The following is a 27526-nucleotide window of genomic DNA, read 5'->3' on the forward strand; positions in this document are numbered from 1 at the left end:
TACCGAACCGTGCACCCTGTACCGAACGCTTCGATACGAATACATGTACGTTTCACCCCTAGTATATAGGTATGGGATGAGGTATGCAAGATATGTAAACATTATTAAAGTGACTAGTGATCCATTTATTAAAGTGGCCAATTATTTCGTGTCTGTATGTAGGCAGCAGCCTCTCTGTGCTAGTGATGGCTGTTTAACAGTCTGATGGCCTTGAGATAGCTGTTTTTCAGTCTCTCGGTTCCAGCTTTGATGCACCTGTACTGACCTCGCCTTCTGGATGGTAGCGAGGTGAACAGGCAGTGGCACAGGTGGTTGTTGTTCTTGAACTTCCTGTGACATTGGGTGCTGTAGGTGTCCTGGAGGGCAGGTAGTTTGCCCCCGGTGATGCGTTGTGCAGACCACACCACCCTCTGGAGAGCCCTGCAGTTGTGGGCAGTACAGTTGCCGTACCAGGCGGTGATACAGCGACAGGATGCTCTCAATTGTGCATCTGTAAAAGTGTGTGAAGGTTTTAGGTGACAAGCCAAAGTTCTTCACCCTCCTGAGGTTGAAGAGGCGCTATTGCGCCGCCTTCACCACACTGTCTGTGTGGGAGAACTATTTCAGTTTGTCCGTGATGTGTACACTAAGGAACTTGAAGCTTTCCACCTTCCCCACTGCTGTCCGTCGATGTGGATAAGGGGGTGCTCCCTCTGTGGTTTCCTGGTAGTCAACGATCTGTTTTTTTGGCGTTGTTTCCCTGACACCACACTCCTCACCTCCTCTCTGTAGGCCGTCTCGTCATTGTTGGTGACCAAGCCTACTACTGTTGTGTCGTCTGCAAACTTGATTGAGTTGGAGGTGTGCATGGCCACGCAGTCATGGGAAAACAGGGAGAACAAGAGGGGGCTGAGCATGCACCCTTGTGGGACCCCTGTGTTGAGGATCAGCGAAGGGGTGATGTTTCCTACCTTCACCACCTGGGGGCTGCACGTCAGGAAGTCCAGGACCCAATTGCACAGGGCGGGGTTGAGACCCAGGGCCTCAAGTTTGATTGATGAGCTTGGATGGTACTATGGTGTTGAATGCTGAGCTGTCGTCAACGAACAGCATTCTCACATAGGTATTCCTCTTGTCCAGATGGGATAGGGCAGTGTGTAGGGGATTGCATCGTCTGTGGACCTATTGGGGCAGTATGCAAAATGAAGTGGGTCTAGGGTGGAGGTGTGATATGATCCTTGACTAGTGTCTCAAAGCACTTCATGATGACAGAAGTGAGTGCTATGGGGCGATAGTCGTCCGTTACCTTGGCCTTCTTGGGTACAGGAACAATGGTGAAGCTTGTGGGGACTGATATAGGGAGAGATTGAATATGTCCGTAAACACACCAACCAGCTGGACTGCGCATGCTCTGAGGACACCGCTAGGGATGCCGAATGGGTCATACACCTTGTGTCATAGCCGTTGAAATGCGACTCCACTTTGTCCCTATACCGACATTTCACTTGTTTGATTGCCTTGGAGGGAATAACTACACTGTTTGTATTCAGCCATATTCCCGGTCATCTTTCCATGGTTAAATGCGGTGGTTCGCACTTTCAGTTTGGCGATAATGCCATCATCTATCCACAGTTCCTGATTAGGGTAGGTTTTAATAGTCACAGTGGGTACAACATCTCCAATGCACTTCCTTATAAACTCACTCACAGAATCAGCGTATAAATCGATATTATTCTCTGAGGCTACCCGGAATATTTCACGTGAACAGAAAAAAAAATTTGAAGCGTGAATTCAGATTGGTCAGACCAGCGTTGAATAGTTCTTATCACGGGTACATCCTGTTTGAGATTCTGCCTATAGGACAGGATGAGGAAAATGGAGTCGTGGTCAGATTTGCCGAAGGGGTGCGGAGGAGGGCCTTGTATGCATCGCGGAAGTTAGAGTAGCAGTGATCGAGTGTATTACCCGCACGACTGCTACAATCAATATGCTGAATATGCTAACAAATTTCCTTTGTTAAAATCACCAGCTACAATAAACGCAGCCTCAGGATATGGTTTCCAGTTTGCATAAAGTCCAGTGAAGTTCCTTGAGGGCCATTGTGGTATCGGCTTGAGGGGGGGGGGTGGTATACACGGCTGTGACAATAACCGACGAGAATACTCTGGTCGGCATTTGATTGTGGAATTCTAGGTCAGGTGAACAAAAGGAGTTGAGTTCCTGTATGTTGTTATGATTACACCATGAGTCATTAATCATGAAGCATACACCCCCACCCTCCTCCTTCCCAGAGAGATGTTTATTTCTGTCGACGCGATGCATAAACCCAGGTGGCTGTACCGACCACGACAACATATCCCAAGAGAGCCATGTTTCCATGAAACAGACTGTTACAATCTCTGATGTCTCTGGAAAGCAACCCTTGCCCCCATTTCGTCTACCTTGTTGTCTAGAGACTGAACATTGGCGAGTAATATACTCTAAAGCGGTGGGTGGTGTGCATGCCTTCGAAGCCTGACCTTGAGGCCACTCCATCTACCTCTTTTGCGGCGACGTTGTTTTGGGTCGGCCTCTGGAATCAAATCAAATGCCCTGGGTGGTGGTGCGAACAAAGGATCCGCTTCAGGAAAGTCGTATTCCTGGCCGTAATGTTGGTAAGTTGGCGTCGCTCTGATATCCAATAGTTCTTCCCGGCTGTATGTAATAACACTTCAAGGTTTTCTGAGCTAACAATTAAATACATAAAATAAAATACTGCATAGCTTCCCAAGGACTAGAAGCAAGGTGACCCTCTGTCGGCACCATCTTGCAAATCCAAGTCCAAAACAAATTCATGGCAACGCACAGTTCTATACAGAGCCATGATTGCATGTTACTCCCATCCCCAATTACTCAAGCAATCAGCAAAATTACCTTTACAAAGCGGACTTAACAACTAATGGACCGGCAGGGACTGTAAGGGGACCCACAAGCAAAAATATATATATATAAATAAAATAAATATAAATAAAACTTGTATTATTTTCAGTTAAAATTTGTGTGGCTGTCCATGTCCATCAGCATGTTGTTACCTTTTTGTGGACCCCAGGAAGAGTAGATGCTGCTTCCGCAAAAGCTAATGAGAATCTGAATTAAAATTTTATAAAAAGTCGCCTCCACCCCCCATACACACACAGTGCATTCAGACGCCTTGACTTTTTCCACATTTTGTTACGTTAAAGCCTTACTCTAAAATGGGTTAAATAAAAAAAAATCTCAATCTACACACAATGCCCCATAATGACAAAGCAAAAACAGGTATAGAAATTTTGGCCAATGTATAAAAATAAAATAAATAAATATTACATTTACATAAGTATTCAGGCCCTTAGCTATGAGACTCGAAATTGAGCTCAGGTGCATCCCGTTTCCATTGATCATGCTTTAGAGGTTTCTACAACTTGATTGGAGTCCACCTGTGGTAAAATGATTTGATTGGACATTATTTAGAAAGGAACACACCTGTCTATATAAGGTCTCACAGTTGACAGTGCATGTCGAAGCAAAAACAAAGCCATGAGGTCAAAGGAATTGTCTTTAGAGCTCAGACAGGATTGTGTCAAGGCACAGATCTGGGGAAGAGTACCAAACATTTCTGCAGCCTTGAAGGTCCCCAAGAACACAGTGGCCTCCATCATTCTTAAATGGAAGTTTGTAACCACCAAGACTCTTCCAAGAGCTGGCAGCCTGGCCAAACTAGGCAATCGGGGGAGAAGGGCCTTGGTCAGGGAGGTGGTCAATCTGACAGCGCTCCAGAGTTCCTCTGTGGAGATGGGAGAACCTTCCAGAAGGACAACCATCTCTGCAGCACTCCACCAATCAGGCCTTTATGGTAGATTTACTGAGGAGTGGCTTCCGTCTGGCCAAAGGCACATGACAGCCCGCTTGGAGTTTGCCAAAAGGCACCTAAAGACTCTCAGACCATGAGAAACAAGATTCTCTTGTCTGATGAAACCAAGATTGAACTCTGGACTGAATTCCAAGCGTCACATCTGGAGGAAACTGGCACCATCCCTACAGTGAAGCATGGTGGTGGCAGCATCGTGCTGTGGGGATGATGTTTTTCAGCGACCAGGAGACTAGTTAGGATCGAGGGAAAGATGAACGGAGGAAAGTACTGAGATCCTTGATGAAAACCTGCTCCAGTGCATTCAAGACAAGTCTCAGAATGTCCTTGAGTGGCCCAGCCAGTGCCCAGACTTGAACCCGATCGAACATCTCTGGAGAGACCTGAACATAGTTGTGCAGAGACGCTCCCCATCCAACCGGACAGAGCTTGAGAGGATCTGCAGATTAGAATGGGAGAAACTCCCAAATACAGGTGTACCAAGCTGGTATCGTCATACCCAAGAAGAATGTAATCGCTGCCAAAGGTGCTTCAACAAAGTACTCAGAAAAGGCACTGAATACTTATTTCAGTTTTTAATCAAATTTGCAAACATTTCTAAAAACCAGTTTTTTTCTTTATCATTATGGGGTAGTGTGTGTAGATTGACAAGGGGAACAAACAATCCATTTTAGAATAATGTTGTAACATACATGTGTGGGGGAAAAATCAAGGGGTCTTAATACTTTCTGAATGCACTGGATATATAACTAAATGTAGCATTTAACCATTTCACATTTTATCAAGACAGGAATGAACTGGCTCACTAACACACAAAAAGTTAGGTAGGCCTACAGTGGCAACTCCTAACTTTAGGGAGCCATGTTAGAAATAATTACAGCTTTACCATCCCTCCCACACACTTCTGCACCTCTCTCCATCTAGCCTAACTCAAACTGCACCTATCATACAGAGGAAGTGAGTCCTCTCCGATGATGGAAAACATTTCAGAGAGGTGGGCCAGCGGGACGAGGGAGAGTAGATGGAGAAGACCTGGGAGTGCACCCCAAATGTCACCCTATTCCTTATATAGTGCACTACTTTCTAACCAGAACCCTATGGGCCCTGGTCAAAAGTAGTGCACTAAGTAAGGAATAGGGAGCCATTTCACAAGCAGCCCCGACATGACTTTCAGTGGGGGCTTTTTCTGAGAGGCGGAGTGGAACATGGCATAAGTCTTCATCTCTACTGTATCCGTTACATAGAGGTGTTGTAAACAGGTCTACCCTGTCTGTGCGTATATCTGTGTTTAGGTTTATAGTACCCTACCAGGCTTTCCTGGTTCACTGTGTATCCACAGGCTTATATGAACAAGGGTGTGGGCCTATTTTTACTGCGTCCCAAATGGCACCCTATATAGTGCACTTCTTTTGACCAGAGCTATGGCCCCTGGTCAAAAGTAGTGCACTACATAGGGAACAGGATGCCATTTCAAATCAAATGTTATTTGTCACATGCTTCGTAAACAGGTGTAAACTAACAGTGGCATGTTTACTTATGGGCCCTTCCCAACAATGCAGAGTGGAAGAAAATATTAAAAAAATAATAGCACAAGGAATAAATACACAATAAGTAACAAATTGGCTATATCCACAGGGTACCATTAAGGTATATATATGTACAGTGTCTTCAGAAATTATTAACACCTATTGACTTTGTTTCAGCCTGAATTAAAAAATTATTAAAATGTATGTTGTGTCACAGGCCTACTACACACAATACCCCATAACGTCAAAGGGGATTTATGCTTTTAGAACATTTTGCAAATTAATTAAAGCATTCAAACCCTTTATGGCAAGCCTAAATAAGTTCAGGAGTAATGCTTAATTAACAAGTCACATGTTAAAGTTGCATGGACTCACCTGGTTTAAAAAAAATTGACTACCTCATCTCTGCAGCCCACACATACAGATACATTTACATTTAAGTCATTTAGCAGACGCTCTTATCCAGAGCGACTTACAAATTGGAAAGTTCATACATATTCATCCTGGTCCCCCCGTGGGGAATGAACCCACAACCCTGGCGTTGCAAGCGCCATGCTCTACCAACTGAGCCACACGGGACCACGAGGGACCTTAATTGTAAGGTCCCTCGTTCGAGCAGTGAATTTCAAAACAGAGTCGACCAAAAACCTGGGAGGTTTTCCAGTGCCTTGCAAAGGGCACCTATTGGTAGATGGTAAAAATAAATAAGTAGACATTGAATATCCCTTTGAGCATGGTGAAGTTATTAATTCCACTTTAGATGGTACACCCAGCCACTACGAAGATACAGGCGTCCTTCCTAACTCAAGTTACCGGAGAGGAAGGATTATGACTGTTAAGAATTTAATGACTGTGATAGGATGGATCAACATTGTAGTTACTCCACAATAGTAACAGAATTGACAGAGGGAAAAGGAGGAAGCCTGTACAGAATACAAATATTCCAAAACATGCATCCTGTTTGCAACAAGACACTACAGTAATACTGTAAAAAATGTGGCAAAGCAATTAACTTTTTGTCCTGAATACAAAGTGTTATGTTTGGGGCAAAAGCAAACCACCAGATTACTAAGTACCACTCTCCATATTTTCAAACATAGTAGTGGCTTCATTATGTTTCGGGTATGCATGCTTGTAATCGTTAAGGACTGAGGAGTTTTTCATGACAAAAAATCATTTCACCAGACTGCATTTCACCAGACACTAGGAGATTAATTCACCTTTCAGCGAGACAATAACCTAAAAACCAAGGCCAAATCTACACTGGAGTTGCTTACCAAGACAGTGAATGTTCCTGAGTGGCCGAGTTACAGTTTCGACTTCAGTCTATTTGAAAACATATGGCAAGACCTGAAAATGGAAGTCTAGCAATGGGGGGGGGGGGGTGTAGCAAAATCCAGGTGTGGAAAGCTCTTAGAGGCTTACCCAGAAAATCTCACAGCTGTAATCAATGCCATAGGTGCTTATACAAAGTTGACTCAGGGGTGTAAATACTTATGTAAATTAGATATGCATTTCATTTTCAATAAATTAGCCAAAATGTCTAAAAACATGTTTTCACTGTCATTATGGGTTATTGTGTATAGATGGGTGAGAAATATATTTAATACATTTTGATATGTAGGGGGTAGACATTTTGGACATACCCAGGGAGAAAGGAACGTCAGAAGCTGAACTATGAGCAGTTATACGTAGCGCTTCCCTCACCTGATCAGCATTTATATGTATTAATCCACTCACTCAATGTTGTTCATTCATTACCATGTATCACTGTGGTGTGTCTCAGGTTATCCTGCAATTGAACTGAGTGGAACTGAAGGGAGAGCTTGTGATAGATTGGCTCCATTCAGCCCCATTCATGAAAATTACAGCAAAAACGTCGGCTCCATTCATACGATTCAGAAGCAGGACAGAGAACGACTATATTCATAGGTGACTGCTCCCACCTGCTGCCCATATGGGGAACTTCATTTATTCATTATTTCTAGATAAATCATCTTTCATGAAAAGGACTGGGAGCAGAGGTTGTGCATCCTTACACCTACGCAACCTAGATCCTGAGGGGTGAAGATGTAGCCTAATATACACAATATTCTTGCACATTGTAAGCAAGCAAATGACCCAGCTGACATGAGATTCCAGCTTATTTAACCAATCAAAGATCATTCTCCACTGAAGGTTCCCGCAATTAACTCGCTTCCGTCTAGCCCTCTTAATTTCCTGCCTTTAGACTTACCCGGTTTGGGGGTTGATTCTGGTCCTCTCCCGTCTGGAACAGACACTGGGTCTTTTCTAGCGGTTTCAAACTCGACTGGTGTGGTGTCTCCCTCCTCAGTCAGAATGGCTGTGACCACAGGACTCGCCACCTCAGGGTGACAGACTTTAGCAGGGCCGTGCAGTCCTCCCTCCTCACACAGCGAGTCCATGGGCTCCCCTGAACAGCACAAGGCCAGTCAGATAGTACTGATACACAATCAGTAGGTATTAATACTGTACTACAGTGAGGTCTGAATGTAAAAGGTTAGCCTGGTTAAACCAGACAGAACACTCACCATTTTCACTTGTTCTGAGTGTTCAGTCTGGTTTAACCAGGCTAATACAGAGTAGGGATGGGCATGTGAAATGATTTCACTGTTCGAGTAGTCCAGTGAAATAATGTTAGAGTAAAGAATAAATGCCAGAATGTTCAATTCTAAAACCATTGTTATCATTACATTTCATTAAGATTTCAATTACGAAAACAAGTCCAATTTGCCTTCAGAAAACCTTCACATCCCTTGACTTTTTCCACATTTTGTTGTGTTACAAAGTGGGACTAAAATGGATGATCTTTTTTTGACAACAATCTACAAAAATATTCTAATGTCAAAGTAAAAGAATGTAACATTTGAAGAAAAAAATAAATAATGCCATATCTTGATTAAATAGGATAAGCATACCTTTTAAGCCCACGTACCCATTAAGCCCAATTCCATCTTTAGATTCAAATAAAAAAAATAAACCTTTTCTGCGGTTAAATGTTTCAAACAATTAATCTGGTTGTTATGTTGATAAGTTTTTACTCTAAGCCAATCAGATGTTTAATTATTAAAGTTAGACAGCTGAGGAACATGTTTAAATGCATTTTCTTATTTTACTGTTATATTGTTACATAAATGTCAAATTTACAAAAATAGCATCTCGTAAGCTTAAAGGGTACAGCAGCACAAATATCATTAACTCTACAGAATGGGAATAAATAAATATGGTTCAATGTTAACTTTCCATAATATTGTAGTCTATAGCGTATATTTATACACAAAATATTTATTTTTCACCATAAATCACTGTTGTTCCAATTAAGCGCAGTAGGCTCCTATTAAGCCTGGTTTGCATTGAAACATGTGGATAGTGTTGATGTATCCCTGATATTCAATGAACACGAGCATACACTTTTTTTGTTCAGATTTAAGTTAATTAAAACAAGTTACAGCTATGCATATTATGCATCTAGCCATGGTGTCTTTACCAAGATTAGAAACCTCTGTACTCTCTCCAAGACGTTTTGAGTGGACAGGTAGGCATCGATGCACAGAGAATAATGGATCACGGTTGAGGGATAGAAGACCAAGTGCTGGACAGAAATGCAAACAAATGAGGGACAAGAAGATTACTAGAGAGTAACTACTCATGCACTTTGTCATTGTTGTTATGGCTGGGCAATATCGGCAAAAAATAATAATAATAATAATAATATCAAACTTATGGGCGATTCACAATATCAAGAAAAAGAAAATTCTCTAAATAAGAGTTGTACAATTAAAATGTCAAATACACTGCATTTCAAACAGTTAGCAATAATCTAATGAATTCAGGATGGGAAGATGGCACCGACAGACAGGGCAGCCGTGCTTCTAGCGCCTAAGCAACTTCTCAGTATTTAGTTTGTGTTACTTCTTACACTAAGAGCCAAGAAAATAGTGTTATTACGTTCAACCGGAAATACCTTTTAGATATCAGAGCAGTGGTAACTCAACAGCATTCCGACCAGGAATATGACTTTCCTGAATTAGATCCTTTGTTCGTACCCCTCAGGGCAATTGAACTGATTCAAGAGGCTGCTCACAAAATACCACTGATGGAGAAGAGGTATTGAGAGAGGAGGAACGCACAACACCCTCCCCTTCCAAGTATATTACTCGCTAACGTTCAGTCTCAAGATAATACAGTTGACGAGCTCTGGGCGATGATATCCTTCCAGAGAGAAATCAGGGATTGTAACGTTGTTTAACGGAAACACGGCTCTCTTGGGATATGTCTGAGTCCGTACAGCCAGTTGGGTTCTCAGTTCAGGGCGGGGGCTCCCAAAGTTCTACCAGAACATTGACTGTAGAACTCACTCTGAGATAACATTGGACCACAGCTACTCAACTTTTCGAAATGCCTACAAGGCCCACCCCAACCCTCCCTTCGGCAAACGTGATCACGAGTCAATTTTGCTCCTCCCTTCCTATAGGCAAAAACTGACACCGGAAGTACCCATGCTAGTGACTACTCAACACTGGTCTGACCAATCAGAATCCATGCTTCAAGAATGTTTTGATCACGCGGAATGGGATATGTTCCGGACAGCCACAAAATAATATCGCCAAATACACGGATATGGTGACTGAGTTCATCAGGAAATGTATAGGAGATGTTGTACCCACTGTTACTATTAAAACCTACCAAAACCAGAAACCGTGGATAAATGGCAGCATTTGCACAAAACTGAAAGCGCGAACCACTGCATTTTACCATGGCAAGGTGACTGGGAATATGGCCAAATACAAAGTGTAGTTATTCCCTCCGCAAGGCAATCAAACAGGCAATTCTACAGCTCAGACAAGACTTGTGGCAGGGTCTACAGACAAGGACTACAAAGGGAAAACCAGCCACGTCAGACACCGATGTCTTGCTTCCGGATAAGCTAAACACCTTTTTCGCCTGCTTTGAGGACAACACAGTGTCACCTAACAGCTACAAAGGACTGCGGGCTCTCATTCTCCGTGACCGACATGAGTAAGACATTTATTAAGCGTGTTAACCATCGCAAGGCTGCCGGCCCAGACGTCATCCCTAGCCGCATACTAAAACCAGTGTGATTACAGACATATTCAATCTCTCGCTATCCCAATCTCTCGCTATCCCACATGCTTCAAGATGGCAACCATTGCTTTCTTGGGTACAGGAACAAAGGTAACTATTGCCCCGTAGCACTCACTTCTGTCATCATGAAGTGCTTTGAGAGACTAGTCAAGGATCATGTCACCTCTACCTTACACCCTAGATCCACTTCAATTTGCTTACAGCCCCAATAGATCCAGACAATGCAATTGCACTGCCCTATCCCATATGGACAAGAGGAATACCTATGTAAGAACGCTGTTCATTGACTATAGCTCAGCATTCAACACCATAATACCATCCAAGCTCATCATTAAACATGGGACCCTGGGTCTAAAACCCGCCCTGTGTAACTGGGTCCTGGATTTCCTAACGGGCCGCCCCCAGGTGGTGAAGATAAGAAACACCTTCGCGTCGCTGATCCTTAACACAGGGGCCCCACAAGGGTGCGTGCTCAGCCCTCTCCTGTACTCCCTGTTCACCCATGACTGTATGACCACGCAAGTTCCTCGGCGTACACATCACAGAGAAACTGAAATAGTCCACCCACACAGACAGTGTGGTGAAGAAGGTGCAACAGCGCCGAAATGTGTCTTGTCACCTAAAACCCTTACAGGTGCACAATTGAGAGCATCCTGTCGGGCTGTATCACCGACTGGCATGGCAACTGCACCGCCCGCAACCGCAGGGATCTCCAGAGGGTGGTGCGGTCTGCTCAATGCATCACCGGGGGCAAACTACCTGCCCTCCAGGACAACTAGAGCACCCGATGTCACAGGAAGGCCAAAAAGATCATCAAGGACAACAACCACTTGTTAGATATTACTGCACTGTTGAAGGTAGAAACACAAGCGTTTCACTACACCCGCAATAACAACTGCCGAATGTGTATGTGACCAATAAAATTTGAGTTTGATGTTATACCTAGGCTAAATATAAGCCTTCCACAACCATAAGACCCACTAATAATTGTATTTTTGCAATAGCCACTGACCTGGCTTTCAAGTCTATGAAAATTCCCTTAAAAAAAAAAAAAAAGTACATGGAACCATGCATAATGCACATTCACAAATAATTACTAACTTCTTGTAGCAGGCATTAGGCTATAGAAACATCTCAAGCCCACGTGCTAGTGGCCTCTCGAGTGGCGCTGCGGTCTAAGTCACTGCATCGTAGTGCTAGCTGCGTTACTACTATAGATCCTGGTTTGATACCGGGCTGTGTCGCAGCCAGCTACGACCGGGAGAACCATGAGGCGATGCACAATTGGCCCAACGTCGTCCGGGTTAGGGGAGGGTTTGTCCAGCCGGGATGTCCTTGTCCCATCGCGCTCTACCGACTCCTGTGGCGGGCCAAGCGAATGCACAGACAGTCACCAGGTGTACGGTGTTTCCTCCGACATTGGTGCGGCTGGCTTCCAGGTTAAGTGCGCATTGTGTCAAGAAGCATTGTGGCTTGGCGCGGTAGTTAGATGGATATGACCAATTGGATATGACGAAGTTGGGAAATTAATAAAAAGCCCACATGCTAGTGATTGACCAGCTAATATTTATATTTCAAGTTTAGCCAACATGGATCTATTTGCTAGTTAAAAGTTGAACAGTTGAATTGTTATGAACACACCCTTCTGTCTGTCTCCTGTTTGAAAAGCATGTTAGCCTGTCAACTTTGTTCAGATGTTGAAATCAAGTGGCCTACTTTATTTCTCAGAATTAGAACTAATTGCCAGTTCCATATAATTGTGTTTTATGCTTTTTATGCTTATTGCTTATTTTGGACCTAAGCTTGTCGCCTGCCTTTGGGACAACGACTCCCACCATTAGGGCGAAGACATGCATCTTTTCATTATATACAGATCTCTGGTGTAAATGGGGCGGTGCACAGAAGGAGAGAAAGAGACGAGACCAAAAATACAAGAATAAAAACAGACAAAACCTCCAAAAAACTAAAAATGGCAAAACCTCAATTCTTGCGATGCAGACATTGGGGAATGTTGCGCAAAAACATACATTTGAATTAATTTGATATGTCACCCAGCCCCTGTTGTCTTTCTTTCATCCAGGCGATTCCGTTTTTTGTCCACCACCTGTACTTTATTAATACAACAGTAGAGGGGGAGATTTGAAACAGTCTGCAGAAACGCTTTAGGAAGACAAGTTAAACTAATTAACAAGAATAGCAGTACAGCAAATGTGATTCAGCTTTTTTTTATGGTCTTTGTGCTAGGCATCTTATACACAGAGGGCCGATGTGGGTTGAGGTTTTCGTTCTAACCAAGCAATAACACACCTGATTCAACTAATCATGTCTTGAAGGAAGTCTATGATAAGTTTGTTAATTTAAATCAGGTGTGTACTGGTTGGCAAGAACAAAAGCCTAAGTCCACATTGATCTGTGGATACGGTTGGACACCCCCCCCCCCTATTATGAGCGCTATTTTCATGATGAATAGTAATGATCAGTTTATTTTAACTTTAAGGGAGATTGAATTTATATAAAATGTCAGTTTTGAACATTTGGAAATTAATTTATTTGGAAGACTCATGGGCTCAGTACCCATTAAGACGAGTTGACTTTTCACATATTTTATCAAATATTTTCATATCTTCACAAGTCATTATCGCCACTTTTCTTACAGAAATGTAGACAAAACGCATATATTAGGCTTGAAAACAAAGTATTACTCGCAAGTGAATGAATACTGACGTCAATGGGAGGATCTAAACATTTAACTTTGCACACATTGACCCCTGCCCACAATCTGCACTGAGGAGTACTTGGTTTGAGTGCTCATGCCCATCCCTAGAACAGAGCAGCCTACCACATGTAATTGATGTGTCGTTTACTAAAGACAGCTTCGCATAATTATTTTACGAAAGCAAATTTCCTCACCATCGCCCTGTTCTGTTGGCATCTCCCCTTTAGACAGAAACTTGCTCATCTTCTTCAGGATCTTCTTGTGGGTTTTAGATGGCTGAAAGTTCAAGGCGTGACACCTACAAACCATGTATTAGTGCGTTAGTGAACCATTAGTATATGGCTTACAACTGAGTAAAGGGTCATCTGGGTCATGTTCATTAGGCATCAAACAGAAAACAGATTGAAATAGGTTGGGACTACCCAAACGTGTCAAATAAGAAACACTTGCTTTCGTTTTTCATTGGAAAAAATTTGTGCATTTTGCTACGGTGTGCACTGTTAGGTTCTAAATAGAGAAAAAACTAAAAATGGACAACGAGGAAAAGTTCAACGTTTATTCACCCAGTGGGCCAGACAGCTGAACAGACAAAGACATGTTCCCCCCAGCACAAGCATTTACACCCGACTTTAGGCGGAGTCTACTCCTTTTCTCTAAACATTACATCTTTATTGCTAGGCAGGAAGTTAAGTGATGCGAGTAAACTGTTCCTTCTCCCTTAATGTGACCGGACCTCAGCACCCACTCTTCACTAATCCACAGCTATCGACCCTTATCAGTAACCGCAACCATGTGACTGCCTTTCCCTTACTTTGTAACATTTCAAGCCGCTGGCTCACCATATACCTACAGATAACCATTCACTTCTGGTGTAGCAAGTATTTCAAAATCACAACCCAACAACTGAAACCAGACTGTGGCACTTCTCCATCCATAGGATACCGGATGTCTTACAATAACATGTTCTGCATTCCCCCCTCTCCCGCGGTAAGATGAATACGGATATTTCAAGTTTACATGTCAGAAGACATCAGCACTAATGAATACGACACCAGTTTGGGCTAGGTTGATGTGAGTCTTTTTGATAATAGGCTATCTTTACCTGATGGTGTACTGTGGACAGCAGGTCTTGTTCATGATGGGCTTGTAAACATACTTCCCGCTTCTGTAGAAGTAACAGACAAGGAAGTATAACAAACGAGCACATGCAGTGGGCATTTAGACTACTACAGATAAGGAATGTGAAAATGTTGTACACCCATAAATATGTTAAGCATGGAGGGCTATGCTCAAAACGTGTAGAGACTACTGGCCTGGAGGACAAGTGTGTGTGGCATTATAAAGCTCAGAATCTGACTTACCGTCTCCATCCTCTGTCTATGAGATCCTGGTAGTCTTGTACTGTCATGGCGTGGGACCACATCCCTGCATAAAAACACAGGCAGGAGGAGCGGACATGAAATGGGGCAAATCCACAATAACGGATTTACGCTTTGACTTGACTTTTCACTTTAAAATGATAAAATGTCTTCCAAACAAAAACCATTGATTTCAGAAGAAGAACCATACCTTGAACAACTCACACAAATTTCATAAAGACACAAATACTGGAAGAACTGTGCAGATGCAAAGTTTGGTAACAGAATTAGGGTCAAAAAACTTAACACGACCACGTTTTCTCCCGAAAAGATCTGCTCCGAATTAAGATTCAAAGATGTCTGCAGAAAGAATGTGGTCTGAGCTATGACATGACACCTTCAGTTTGAAGAAACATATGTTGGTTATTGAACTACAGTGGGAAGGGGATTCACGGTCACGGAATAATGTTTATTACGCGTTCACAATTATTCCTGCACAATTGAACAGTAATTCATCCTAAAGGAATTGTTATTTCTTGCCCACCCACCCACTTAACGCCACCGCTCACCCAATTTCCCTATCTACCCTCTCACCCAAAACCCCACCCTCCCATATGGACAGGGAAAGAGCAGACAAATCCAAAGCACAAGAAACGTAGGAAAAACAAATAATTGTAATAGAAACCAATGATGAAAATAAGTACAATTATTCAAACACTGATATTAAACTACACACACACGTATACATTAGTGGTACATTTCAATTAATTCATTTATCAATCATTATTTTCCTACGTCTACTGAACAAAAATAAAAACGCAACATGCAACAATTTCAAATCCTTTACGGTCATACAGCTCATAAAGAAATCAGTGAATTGAAATAAATTCATTACACCCTAAATCTATGGGTTTCACATGACTGGGAATACAGATATGCATCAGTTGGTCACAGATACCTTAAAAAAAGGTAGTGGCGTGGATCAGAAAACCAGTCAGGAATCTGTTGTGACTACCATTTGCCTCATGCAGCGTGACATCTACTTCGCATAGAGTTGATCAGGCTGTTCATTGTGGCCTGTGGAATGTTGTCCCAGTATTCAATGGCTGTGCGAAGTTGCTGGATATTAGCGGGAACCCGAACACGCAGTCGTACACCTCGATCCAGAGCATCCCAAACATGCTCAATGGGTGACATGTATTGTGAGTATTACATTACATTGCATTCCACGAGGAAACTGACAGGCTGACCACCTGTTACGCGAGTGCAGCAAGGAGCCAAGGTAAATTGTTAGCTAGCATTAAACTTATCTTATAAAAAACAATCTTTACATAAACACTAGTTAACCTAGTAATGTTAACCATATGTAGTTACCTAGCTTGTCCTGCGTTGCATATAATCAATGTGGTGCCTGTCAATTTATCATCGAATCACAGCCTAGTTCGCCAAACGGGGGATGATTTAACAAAAGCTAATTCGGGAAAAAAGCACAATCGTTGTACGAATGTACCTAACCATGAACATCAATGCCTTTCTTAAAATCAATACACAGAAGTATATTTTTTTTATCTGCATATTTAGTTAAGAAATTCATGATAGCAGGCTATATTAACTAGAGAAATTGTGTCACTTCTCTAATGCAGAGTCAGGGTATATGCAACAGTTTGGGCAGCCTGGCTCGTTGCAAACTAATTTGCCAGATTTTTACATAATTATGACATAACATTGAAGGTTGTGCAATGTTACAGCAATATTTAGACTTAGGGTTGCCACCCGTTCGATAAAACACAGAGCGGTTCCATATTTCAATTATAGTTTCCGGATTTGACCATATTAATGACCAAAGGCTCACATTTGTGTTTATTATATTATAATTAAGTCTATGATTTGATATTTGATAGAGCAGTCTGACTGAGCGGTGGTAGGCAGCAGCAGGCTCGTAAGCATTCATTCAAACTTTACTGCGTTTGCCAGCAGCTCTTAGCAATGCTTGAATCACAGCGCTGTTTATGACTTCAAGCCTATCAACTCCTGAGATTAGTACTGCCAGCCTAAAGTGCCTATTAGAACATCCAATAGTCAAAGGTATATCAAATACAAATGGTAGAGAGAAAGTCGACGTTTCATAATTCCTACTATAAACTACCACCTAAAACTTCTTAACTGGGAATATTGAACAACCAGCTTTCATATGTTCTGAGCAAGGAACTTAAACGTTCTTTTTTACATGGCACATATTGTACTTTAAATTTCTTCTCCAACACTCTTTTTGCATTATTTAAACCAAATTGAGCATTTTCATTATTTATTTGAGACTAAATAGATTTTATGTATTATATTAAGTTTTTAAAAAATTAAAATTTTTATTGAGTATTGTTGTAATTATTACACACACACACACCCACACACACACACGGCCGATTAATCGCTATCGGCTTTTATTGGCCCCTCCAATAAATCGGTATCGGTGTTGAAATGCATGTCAGAGCAAAAACCAAGCCACGAGGTCAAAGGACTTGCCCGTAGAGCTCAGATCTGGGGAAGGGTACCAGAACACAGTGGCCTCCATGATTCTTAAATGGAAGAAGTTAGAAACCACCAAGACTCTTCCTAGAGCTGGCCGCCTGAGCAAATCTGGGGAGAAGGATCTTGGTCGAAACACACCAAGACAGTCGTGAAGAGGGCACGACACCACCCTTCCCCCTAAGAAGACTGAAAAGACTTGGCATGGGTCCCAAATCCTCAAAAAGTTAGTTGTACCGTCAAGAGCATACTGTTGGTTGCATCACCGCCCGGTATGTCAGCTGCTCGGCATCCGACAGTAAAGTATAGAGGGTAGTGCGTACGGCCCAGTACATCACAAAGCTTCCTGCCATCCAGGACCTCTACACCAGGCGGTGTCAGACGAAGGCCCTAAAAATTGTAAAAGTCCAGCCACCCTAGTGGTTGTAGCTGTACCAGAGAGCTAAGTCTAGGTCCAAAGGGCTTCTTAACAGCTTCTACCCCCAAGCCATAAGACTACTGAACAATTAATAAAATGACCACCTGGAATATTTGCATTGACCCCCCCCCACCCCTCCATTTGTTTTTACACTGCCTCTACGCATAGTCATTTTAACCCTACCAACATGTATAAATTACCTCAACTAACCTGTACCCCCGCACATTGACTCAGTAGCTGGACATATTATTGTGTTCATTTTTTATCTTTTTTTAAATGTACTTCATTTAGTAAATATTTTCTTAACAGAAGTGACCTCATCATATTAGTTTTCATAAACTATTAAAACGCTGCTGAAAAAGATCCTAAGGGAAACACTGCAACTGATAGCTGGAAGGACTAGGCTAGATTATCCTGAGTAGTCATAGCGCTACTGTCGTCATGGAAAGCATCACCTACCCAACAGGCACACATGATCACCAACACTATTCAGGTGTGACAGTAACAAAAGGCTTTCTATGAGAGAGATGTTCAGAGGCAGAGGACGTGAGTGTTTTTGCACATAGGCTGTGTATTGTGTCGCAGTCAGATATCAATCACGGCTGATTGAAATAGACTTGTTTGTTTAGGCCTATCAAGAAGAACAAGGCTGGTTAAAACCATTCTATGTGCAGCAACAGTTTGAGACCACTGGTGCATATGGTCACAAAACATAATATTTTTCCACATTAATGAATAAACAATTATGAAAGTTCAGAAGCTTTTTTAAATACCTTTGCCTAGTCTTGAAATGTTCAGAGTACATGGATGGGAGTTACTGCTTCCAAATGAAAATTGGAGTTAGAGGATTTCATCAGAAAGCGACGATATAGCCTCCTGGGTGGCGCAGTGGTCTAGGGCACTGCATCGCAGTGCTAGCTGCGCCACCAGAGTCTCTGGGTTCGCGCCCAGGCTCTGTCGCAGCCGGCCGCGACCGGGAGGTCCGTGGGGCGACGCCCAATTGGGCTAGCGTCGTCCGGGTTAGGGAGGGTTTGGCCGGTAGGGATATCCTTGTCTCATCGCGCTCCAGCGACTCCTGTGGCGGGCCGGGCGCAGTGCGCGCTAACCAAGGGGGCCAGGTGCACGGTGTTTCCTCCGACACATTGGTGCGGCTGGCTTCCGGGTTGGAGGAAGCAGTGCGGCTTGGTTGGGTTGTGCTTCGGAGGACGCGTGGCTTTCGACCTTCGTCTCTCCCGAGCCCGTACGGGAGTTGTAGCGATGAGACAAGATAGTAATTACTAGCGATTGGATACCACGAAAAATTGGGGAGAAAAGGGGAGAAAATTTTAAAAAAGAAAAGAAAAGAAAGCGACAATATAGTAGTCTAGGACCAGCTACCATTTGGAGCAGGTAGGCTACTACTGTAGTCATGTCCTTTCAGTGAGTGAAGCAACTAGTGTTATGGTGGCGTTAGTGCTTGGCATGTAACCCCAGTTCCTGAGGCATGTCCCATCTCCTCCACACTGACCTCCCTGTGGAATTATCCCAGGCTGCAGATGTCTTTCCTCCCCACACTCTGGTCTGGCCCAGGCTGAGGTTACATAACTGGCCTACAGATTACGCAGCTTCATGAGAAATGCTGTGTTGAGAGAATGCCAAGAGTGTACAAAGCTGTCATCAAGGCAAAGGGTGGGTACTTTGAAGAATCTCAAATATATATATTGATTTGTTTAACACTTTTTGGGTTACTACAAATGATTCCATGTGTTATTTCTTAGTTTGTAGAATAATAGTGAAGACAACCAATGTAAAAAAAGAAAGAAAAACCCTGAAAATGGTGTAGGTGTGTCCAAACCTTTGACTGGCACTGTACACACACACACAGCGCAAAAAAGTATTCAAACCCCTTGACTTTTTCCAAATTTTATTATTTTATTACGTGACAGACTTGGATTAAAATGTTGTTTTTCCCCCCGCTCAATCTATACACCATATCCCATAATGACAAAGCAAAAAACAGTTTAGATTTTTTCCAAAATAAAAATAAAACTTTAAAATCACATTTACATAAGTATTGAGACCCTTTACTCAGTACCTTGTTGAAGCAAAATAAATAAGTGCTACCAAATATAACAATGTGCATTTCATAAATATTACAAAAGTGTATAACTTGAACTTGCTATGTCCTCATTGAGATTATACAGAAGTGTTCAATACGCCTTATTTATACACTTTTGTAATATTTATGAAATGCACATTGTTATATTTGGTAGCACTTATTTATTTTCCTTTGCCTCCAACCCCCTTCGATGTGTAGAACGGATGTGGGTGGAGCCAGGTCTACATAAGGGTGCAACTTTCAAAAAATCCCAAAAGCTCTGACGAAGGCCGTGTGGCCGATACGTAAGCTTATTAAATATCGGTGATACTATCAAGAGCAGTGTGCGGTTTCCTTTTCCTTCATCTTGTTCAATTGATGCCATGCACCTGCAAATAAGATTGCTCAGATGTGCGAGTGCCTTTTTGTATTTGTCTCTTAATGAATAGGTTATGGTCCGGTTGAAATATTATCGATTATGTTTGTTAAAAACAACCTGAGGATTGATTATAAAAAACATTTGACATGTTTCTACGACCATTACGGATACTTTTTGGAATTTGTCGAACGGAACATGGCTTTCTGAACATAATGCGCAACACAAATGGCGTTTTTTTGTGATAAAAGTAATATTTATCGAACAAAAATAACATTTGTTGCGTAACTGAGAGTCTGTGTATGATCTTATTCTTCATATCTCAGACACATTTGCTTGACTTAGTTATAGCCATAGAACCTGGTTGGTTAGCTACCTACAGATTCATGCAGGGTAGTAACGTCATGAGTTGTGATTATGGTCCATTGTTTAGCTAGCTAGTTGTCTCAACAAAAGACTCCTAAATTAGACAAAGTATTTTTATTTCAAATTACTGTAACGTCATTCATTGGGATTCATTATTTACCTAGCTACATTTCTTAACAAAAGATTCTCATCTTAGTGTGCCAGAGCGCAGAATAACAATTTTTGAATGCTCAACCCCCGTTGAATATGTCCGGTGTCAGTAAATGTTGGCAACAAAGTGTAATTCAATTGTTGCCAGAAGCACATTTACAGTCACCAACGCTCTGGACAACATGAAAACTGCCTAACCAACTCTGCTAGGGCGAGTAAAATGGTCAGAGCAGGGTGTTCTTCCAGACACATAATGAGTAGCTAGCCAATGTTAGCTAGTTAGCTTGGGTGCTTGACTGTCGTTGTGAGGTCAGAGCTTTCGGAACAACCCTATTGGCCAGAGCGATCAACCCTTAAAAAAAGATGGGTGGGGGCTACTTGGGTACACTGCAGCATCCACCGAGAGGTTCTTGCTACCAAGGGAATGTCTGACAGCTTGAAAGTGAAAACGGTGAAAATGGTTAACTTTGCTACAGCAAGGCCCCTGATCTCTCATATTTTCTGCATTATGCAATGATATGGGCAGTGACCATGTAACGCTTTTACAACATACAGAAGTGTGCTGGTTATCAAGGGGCAAAGTATTGACGTTTTTTTTAAATTGAGAGACGAGCTTAAAGTTCTCTTTACTGACCATAATTTTCACTTGTCTGCCGCTTGCATGATGACGAGTTTCTCACACGACTGGCCTTTCTGGGTGATGTTTTTTTCTTCGCCTGAATGATCTGAATTTAGGATTACAGGGATTCTCCGCAACTATATTCAATGTGCGGGACAAAATTGAGGCTATGATTAAGATGGAGCTTTTCTCTGTCTGCATTAACAAGGACAACAGACAGGTCTTTCCTTCATTGTATAATTTTGTGTGCAAATTAACTCAAACTTACGGACAATGTCAAATGTGATATAGTGAAGCACCTGAGTGAGCTGGGTTCGCAATTATGCAGGTACTTTCCTGAAACGGACGACACAAACAACTGGATTCGTTATCCCTTTCATGCCCTGCCTCCAGTCCACTTAACGATATCTGAACAAGAGAGCCTCGTCGAATTTGCAAAAAGCAGTTCTGTGAAAATTGAATTTAATCAGAAGCCACTGCCAGATTTCTGGATTGGGCTGCGCTCAGAGTATCCTGCCTTGGCAAATCGAGCTGTTATGACACTGATGCCCTTTGCAACCACGTACCTATTTGAGAGTGGATTCTCTGCCCTCACTAGCATAAATTAAATACAGGCATAGACTGTGTGTAAAATGATTTAAGACAGACTCTCTCCAATACAACATTGCAGAGTTATGTGCATCCTTTCAAGCACACCCTCCTCGTTAAACCTGGTGGTCAGTTATGAACAAATAAGGTTTTATATGTAAGATGGTTAAATAAAGAGCTAAATTATTTATTATTATTATGCCCTGGTTCTGTAAGAGCTCTTTGTGACTTCCCAGTTGTGACAAACTCACACTCATTCTTATGTTTAATAAATGTATCGTATAGTGGGTGTGTGTAGCAGGCTTAAAATGATGGCAAAAAAACAACATTTGAGAGTGCACTGACCCTGGTGCTAGAGGGGGTACGCAGCTGGAGGTTGAATGTTTGAAGGAGTACGGGACTATAAAAAGTTTGGGAACCACTTGTGTAGCGAATCACTGCACCATTTAACAGCTCTGAAATACATTTTCCATAACCAAAAATATTGTATTTTCCACTGGTGTACAAAACCAAAACGCAAAAACGAAACTTAAGAACAGGATGCATCGAAATAGCACACATAGAACTAATCTACCACTTAGACTTGCTTCCAATGAGAAATCTATAACTAACATTTCTATGTGAATTTGGTTGGGGCGTCCAAAAAGTTACTTATTGCAGCTTTAACAAGTACATGGCAGCATACACATTGTTGGATTACATCAAACATTTTTTTTTTTTTTATATAACGGAGCATTTTGTAAATTCAACACACCCCCTCCAACTGGACACGGTTGGTCAAAAATCTTCTGTGCTGTACCAAACAGTACCTAACCTGTTAGTCCCAGTATAATGGATACCACGTTTTGGGGGTTAAATCACATAATTTGCTATTACAATCTCAGTTTGTGCTCGCTGTCTAGTGATCCGGCCTGCTATACTTAGAGAAACCTCTAAAATCTCTTTAACTCAGAATCCTTGTGTAACCCAAGGTGTTGTGTGCCACCACCGCACTAATGGAAAGGGGGATAACTAGTAAATTGCACAACTGAATGCATTTAACTGAAATATGTGTGTGTGTGAGGGGGGGGCTGCCTTAATTGACATCGAACTCATCTGCATACAGGGCGCCGTTATTGTTGGGTGTTAGCTGCCTTGCTCAAGTGCAAAACGGCTGATTTAAATGACACAAACAGATACACTTATATTAGACCCCCCCTTGTGGTGTCAACACAACATTCCTGTCTGTGGAAGAAAAGAAAAAACTCCGTTGAACCCTCCCTGATTTAAAAACACTTCCAGCTCAGAGCTCACCCACTGATTTGGCACCTAGCTACGCCTCTCCTTCCTGGCAGCGTTGACAGGCCATGTGATGGAGCAACTGCATGATGTACTGTACACATGAACATGAAGGGCAGGAGCAGCAAATCCTCAATCTTGTTCGGCAAATTCAGATTATAGAGAATTAACTAAAAACACAGGCTCCCTAACCTAGGCCTAACAAGTTAGCAACCTGTATGAAAAGTTGTTCAAGCTAGCTAGTTAGCTGCAGTGGTGTTTATAACGTTTAAGGACTGGCGCAGTCCCACTCATGTATTTTTTTCTCTCATTTTTGGATACAGACATTGACTTCACATCGTTAGTTAGGCCTAACTAACGAATAGGCTATAATGTTGAATTGTGGTCAGCTGTCAAAGCAGCCAAGTCATCACAGTGTTACCGTTAGCTAGCAAGCTAATGCTAGCTAACAAGGTTAGCTTGGTGTGCTTGACTACCTAACTAACGCTAACAACTTGTTTATTAAATATGATATCAAATAACATGTAAAAATATTTAACCTCGGTAACGTTAGCTATGTATGGCTAGCAACAATTATTTGACGGCTTGCTAACTAGAAAACTGTCTGCTGTTGGAAAATGGCTGGCTAACGTTAGCCAGCGTCAACGACAAGGCCTTTACGAAGCGAAGGACAGCACAATAAAGTTGACCCAGCGAATTTACAAATCAAATCTTACCATGAGAGAAGTTCCCCTTCTCATTTTTACAATAACCACAGCGGTAGCCGTCATCTCCCCCGAAATATTCCACTATTGTGCAGGAGCTACCTGCTGCCATATTAATTTTCTTCTTCCTAGTGATGGATTATTCGCGAACGAACGGCTCTTTATGAATGGATCTTTTTGGTGAACGTTGGGAACCGAATCGTGAAAGAGCTGGCTCCCTGATTTGCATACTGCGTCTTTTTGAGCTCAAATATGTTTTTATGCAGATAAGTCGCTAAATAAGTATATAAAGAGGGTGAACAATACATAGTGGTTAGAGCGCGTCAATCTGGTCCACTTTTTTTGGTAAAAAAACACAATTTGCAGGCCATCTAATAATTTGGCTAGGTACAAATTTATTATAATATCGATTTCACGTTTACATTCATTTTGGGCTTTACATTGAAGATCATAATTGTTTATGGTTATAGGTCGATCTTTGAGTATTTTCAACAAAGAGCCGTTTGGGAGCCAAATGGGCCGGCTCTTTTACGTGAACAGAGCCAAGGTAGCCGGATCCACAAAAATACTATATAAGGCCATCACTACTACTTGTTCTATACATTTGTATTGGCGGATCGCAACCAACTGAAAGGTGCATACAACCCCACATTCTGTCCCTATACATCTATTTCTCTCATCTAGCCCTTTGTTTATGCCTACTGTTCTGGAGTGTAAATTCATTACACTTTGTGACACCAAAAGGGAAGAGAAAAAGATGGGGAAAAGGGAAGAAAAATTGCCCTATCAACTGACCCTACACCTATTAAAACCTCACCACTATTCCACTACCTGGTCCTATCTGCTCCTACACCAGACCTGCAGCCTGGGAAGACGGGACACTATCGTTCAACACACCTTGTAACACTTCTGCACTAAAATCTAGTACACCCAAGTACATTTCTGTAGCTGCCACCACAACATACACCACCAGTCAAAAGTTTTAGAACACAGACTCATTCAAGAGTTTTTCTTTATTTTGACTATTTTCTACATTGTAGAATAATAGTGACGACATCAAAATTATGAAATAACACATATGGAATCATGTAGTAACCAAAAAAAGTGTTAAACAAATCAAAATATCTTTTATATTTGAGATTCTTCAAATAGCCACCCTTTGCCTTGATAACAGCTTTGCACACTCTTGGCATTCTCTCAACCAGCTTCACCTGGAATGCTTTTCCAACAGTCTTGAAGGAGTTCCCACATATGCTGAGCAATTGTTGGCTGCTTTTCCTTAACTCTGCGGTCCGACTCATCCCAAACCATCTCAATTTGGTTGAGGCCAGGTCATCTGATACAGCACTCCATCCATCTCCTTCTTGGTAAAATAGCTCTTACACAGCCTGGAGGTGTGTTGGGTCATTGTCCTGTTGAAAAAACAATGATAGTCCCACTAAGCCCAAACCAGATGGGATGGCGTATCACTGTAGAATGCTGTGGTAGCCATGCTGGTTAAGTGTGCCTTGAATTCTAAATAAATCACAGACAGTGTCACCAGCAAAGCACCCAGACCATAACACCTCCTACTCCATGCTTTATGGTGGGTAATACACATGTGGCGATCATCAGTTCACCCACACCGTGTCTCACAAAGACATGGCGGTTGGAACCAAAAATCTCCTATTTGGACTCCAGACCAAAGGACACATTTCCACCGGTCTAATGTCCATTGCTCATGTTTCTTGGCCCAAGCAAATCTCTTATTATTATTGGTGTCCTTTAGTAGTGGTTTCTTTGCAGCAATTCGACCATGAAGGACTGATTCACACAGTCTCCTCTGAACAGTTAATGTTGAGATGTCTCTGTTACTTGAACTTTGTGAAGCAATTTCTGAGGCTGGTAACTCTAATTAACTTATCCTCTGCAGCAGAGATAACTCTGGGTCCTCCATTCCTGTGGTGGTCCTCATGAGAGCCAGTTTCATCATAACACTTGATGGTTTTTGCAACTGCACTTGAAAAAACATTCAAAGTTCTTGACATTTTCCGTATTGACTGACCATCATGTCTTAAAGTAATGATGGACTGTTTTTTCTCTTTGCTTATTTGAGCTGTTCTTGCCATAATATGGACTTGGTCTTTTACCAAATAGGGCTAGCTTCTGTATCCCCCCTACCTTGTCACAACACAACTGATTGGCTCAAACGCATTAAGAAGGAAAGAAATTCCACAAATGTACTTTTAACAAGGCACACATGTTAAATGAAATGCATTCCAGGTGACTACCCCATGAAGCTGGTTGAGAGAATGCCAAGAGTGTGCAAAGCTGTCATCAAGGCAAAGGGTGGCTATTTGAAGAATCTCAAATATAAAATATATTTTAATTTGTTTAAAAGTTTTTTGGTTACTACATGATTCCATATGTGTTATTTCATAGTTTTGATGTCTTCACTATTACTCTACAATGTAGAAAATAGTAAAAATAAAGAAAAACCCTTGAATGAGTAGGTGTTCTAAAACTTTTGACCGGTAGTTTATATTTTCTGTGATTTACGTTAAATTTCTGCTGTACAGTTGATAAGCATGACTATGAACACTATGAAACCAACCTTACTTGAGCACGTTATTCCTATCACTCTCTATTGGCCTCGGCCTGCACACAGGGAGCCTCTTAGGATCTCTCGCCCTGGACCCATCTTCCTCTATTACTCAAATCAAATCAGAAAATCAAATAAAATAGTATTGGTCGCATACGCATATTTAGCAGATGTTATTGCGGGTGTAGCGAAATACTCTCTTCACTGCCTCCGCAAACGTCACCTTCTGCACTATTTTGATCCTGGCAACATCAACCTGCCTTTCTCTCATCAGACAGTTCTGATCTACAGCAGCATGGGTACCCCTACAGATAACACACATAACTTTTCCCACCGATACTACACATTCCTTTGTCTTATGCCCTCCTGCACACTTCTCACATCTAGGAATCTTCCACCTACACACTGCTGCAACATGCCCATAAGCTTGGCACTTAAAACACCGTAATGGGTTCGGGACAGAAGTTCTCAAGGCATAACTGACACATACTAACTTGACTTTGTCGAGTTATGTCTCTGCATCAAAACTCAACAGGACATAATGTGGATATTTTTCACCACGCTCTCCACCGGGCCTGCTTCGCACCAAACGGATGGCGTCACTGACAGAATCTTCCTCTTCTTTCATGGTATTATGGCGGTCTGCAAACAATTGTTAGAGGTGCATGTGTAACCGATGTGAAATGGCTAGCTAGTTAGCGGTGGTGCGTGCTAATAGCGTTTCAATCGGTGACGTCACTCGCTCTGAGACCTTGAAGTAGTTGTTCCCCTTGCTCTGCAAGGGCCGTGGCTTTTGTGGCGCGATGGGTAACGATGCTTCGTGGGTGTCTGTTGTCGATGTGTGCAGAGTTCGGGGCGAGGAGAGGGACAGAAGCTAAACTGTTACACATGCCACCACCTACTGTGCGGGTGGTAAACTATATATATATATATATTTTAAATCCATTATAGGAAAGTTAAATAAAAATGTACTTAAAAAATACATCCCACTACTTCAGTCACATTCCAATTTAAGTCACATCCCTACACAGGTTCAGGCGCCTGTGAGGGCTAAATATAATTTGACAGGATTTCTTGCAATGCCTCAGCTGTTAACTCACTGAGTCACAGAAAGCGTTCTGCTGCACTCCCAATAATTCCAATTATCAATTTATTCTCTGTTTGTGCTGTGCAGTTTATGACCATTGCAGTAAATGCTAGAAGACCACCTTTTTAACATGCAATATACTTTATCATGATGCCTCGGTTGCCGAG

General features: G+C 42.1%; 1 protein-coding gene across 2 annotated transcripts in view; it reads right to left on the reverse strand.

The window, feature by feature from the left end:
• The window catches only part of LOC111951822 (arginyl-tRNA--protein transferase 1), a 181009-nt gene extending 157147 nt beyond the window's left edge, over nucleotides 1-23862 (reverse strand). Inside the window, exons 1-5 of one of the 2 annotated variants that reach the window (XM_023970061.2) lie at nucleotides 23704-23862; nucleotides 14596-14659; nucleotides 14337-14399; nucleotides 13429-13532; nucleotides 7628-7825 (exon numbers count right to left, since the gene is read on the reverse strand). In XM_023970061.2, the coding sequence (XP_023825829.1) occupies nucleotides 7628-7825; nucleotides 13429-13532; nucleotides 14337-14399; nucleotides 14596-14659; nucleotides 23704-23803 (529 nt within the window). In that variant the 5' untranslated portion in view covers nucleotides 23804-23862. The remainder of the gene's footprint in view (nucleotides 1-7627; nucleotides 7826-13428; nucleotides 13533-14336; nucleotides 14400-14595; nucleotides 14660-23703) is intronic. The other variant, XM_023970060.2, reaches the window with a different exon arrangement.
• Between the last annotated feature and the right edge of the window lie 3664 nt (nucleotides 23863-27526).

Source organism: Salvelinus sp. IW2-2015, linkage group LG25 (genome assembly GCF_002910315.2).
Source record: "Salvelinus sp. IW2-2015 linkage group LG25, ASM291031v2, whole genome shotgun sequence".
Classification (NCBI taxonomy): domain Eukaryota; kingdom Metazoa; phylum Chordata; class Actinopteri; order Salmoniformes; family Salmonidae; genus Salvelinus; species Salvelinus sp. IW2-2015.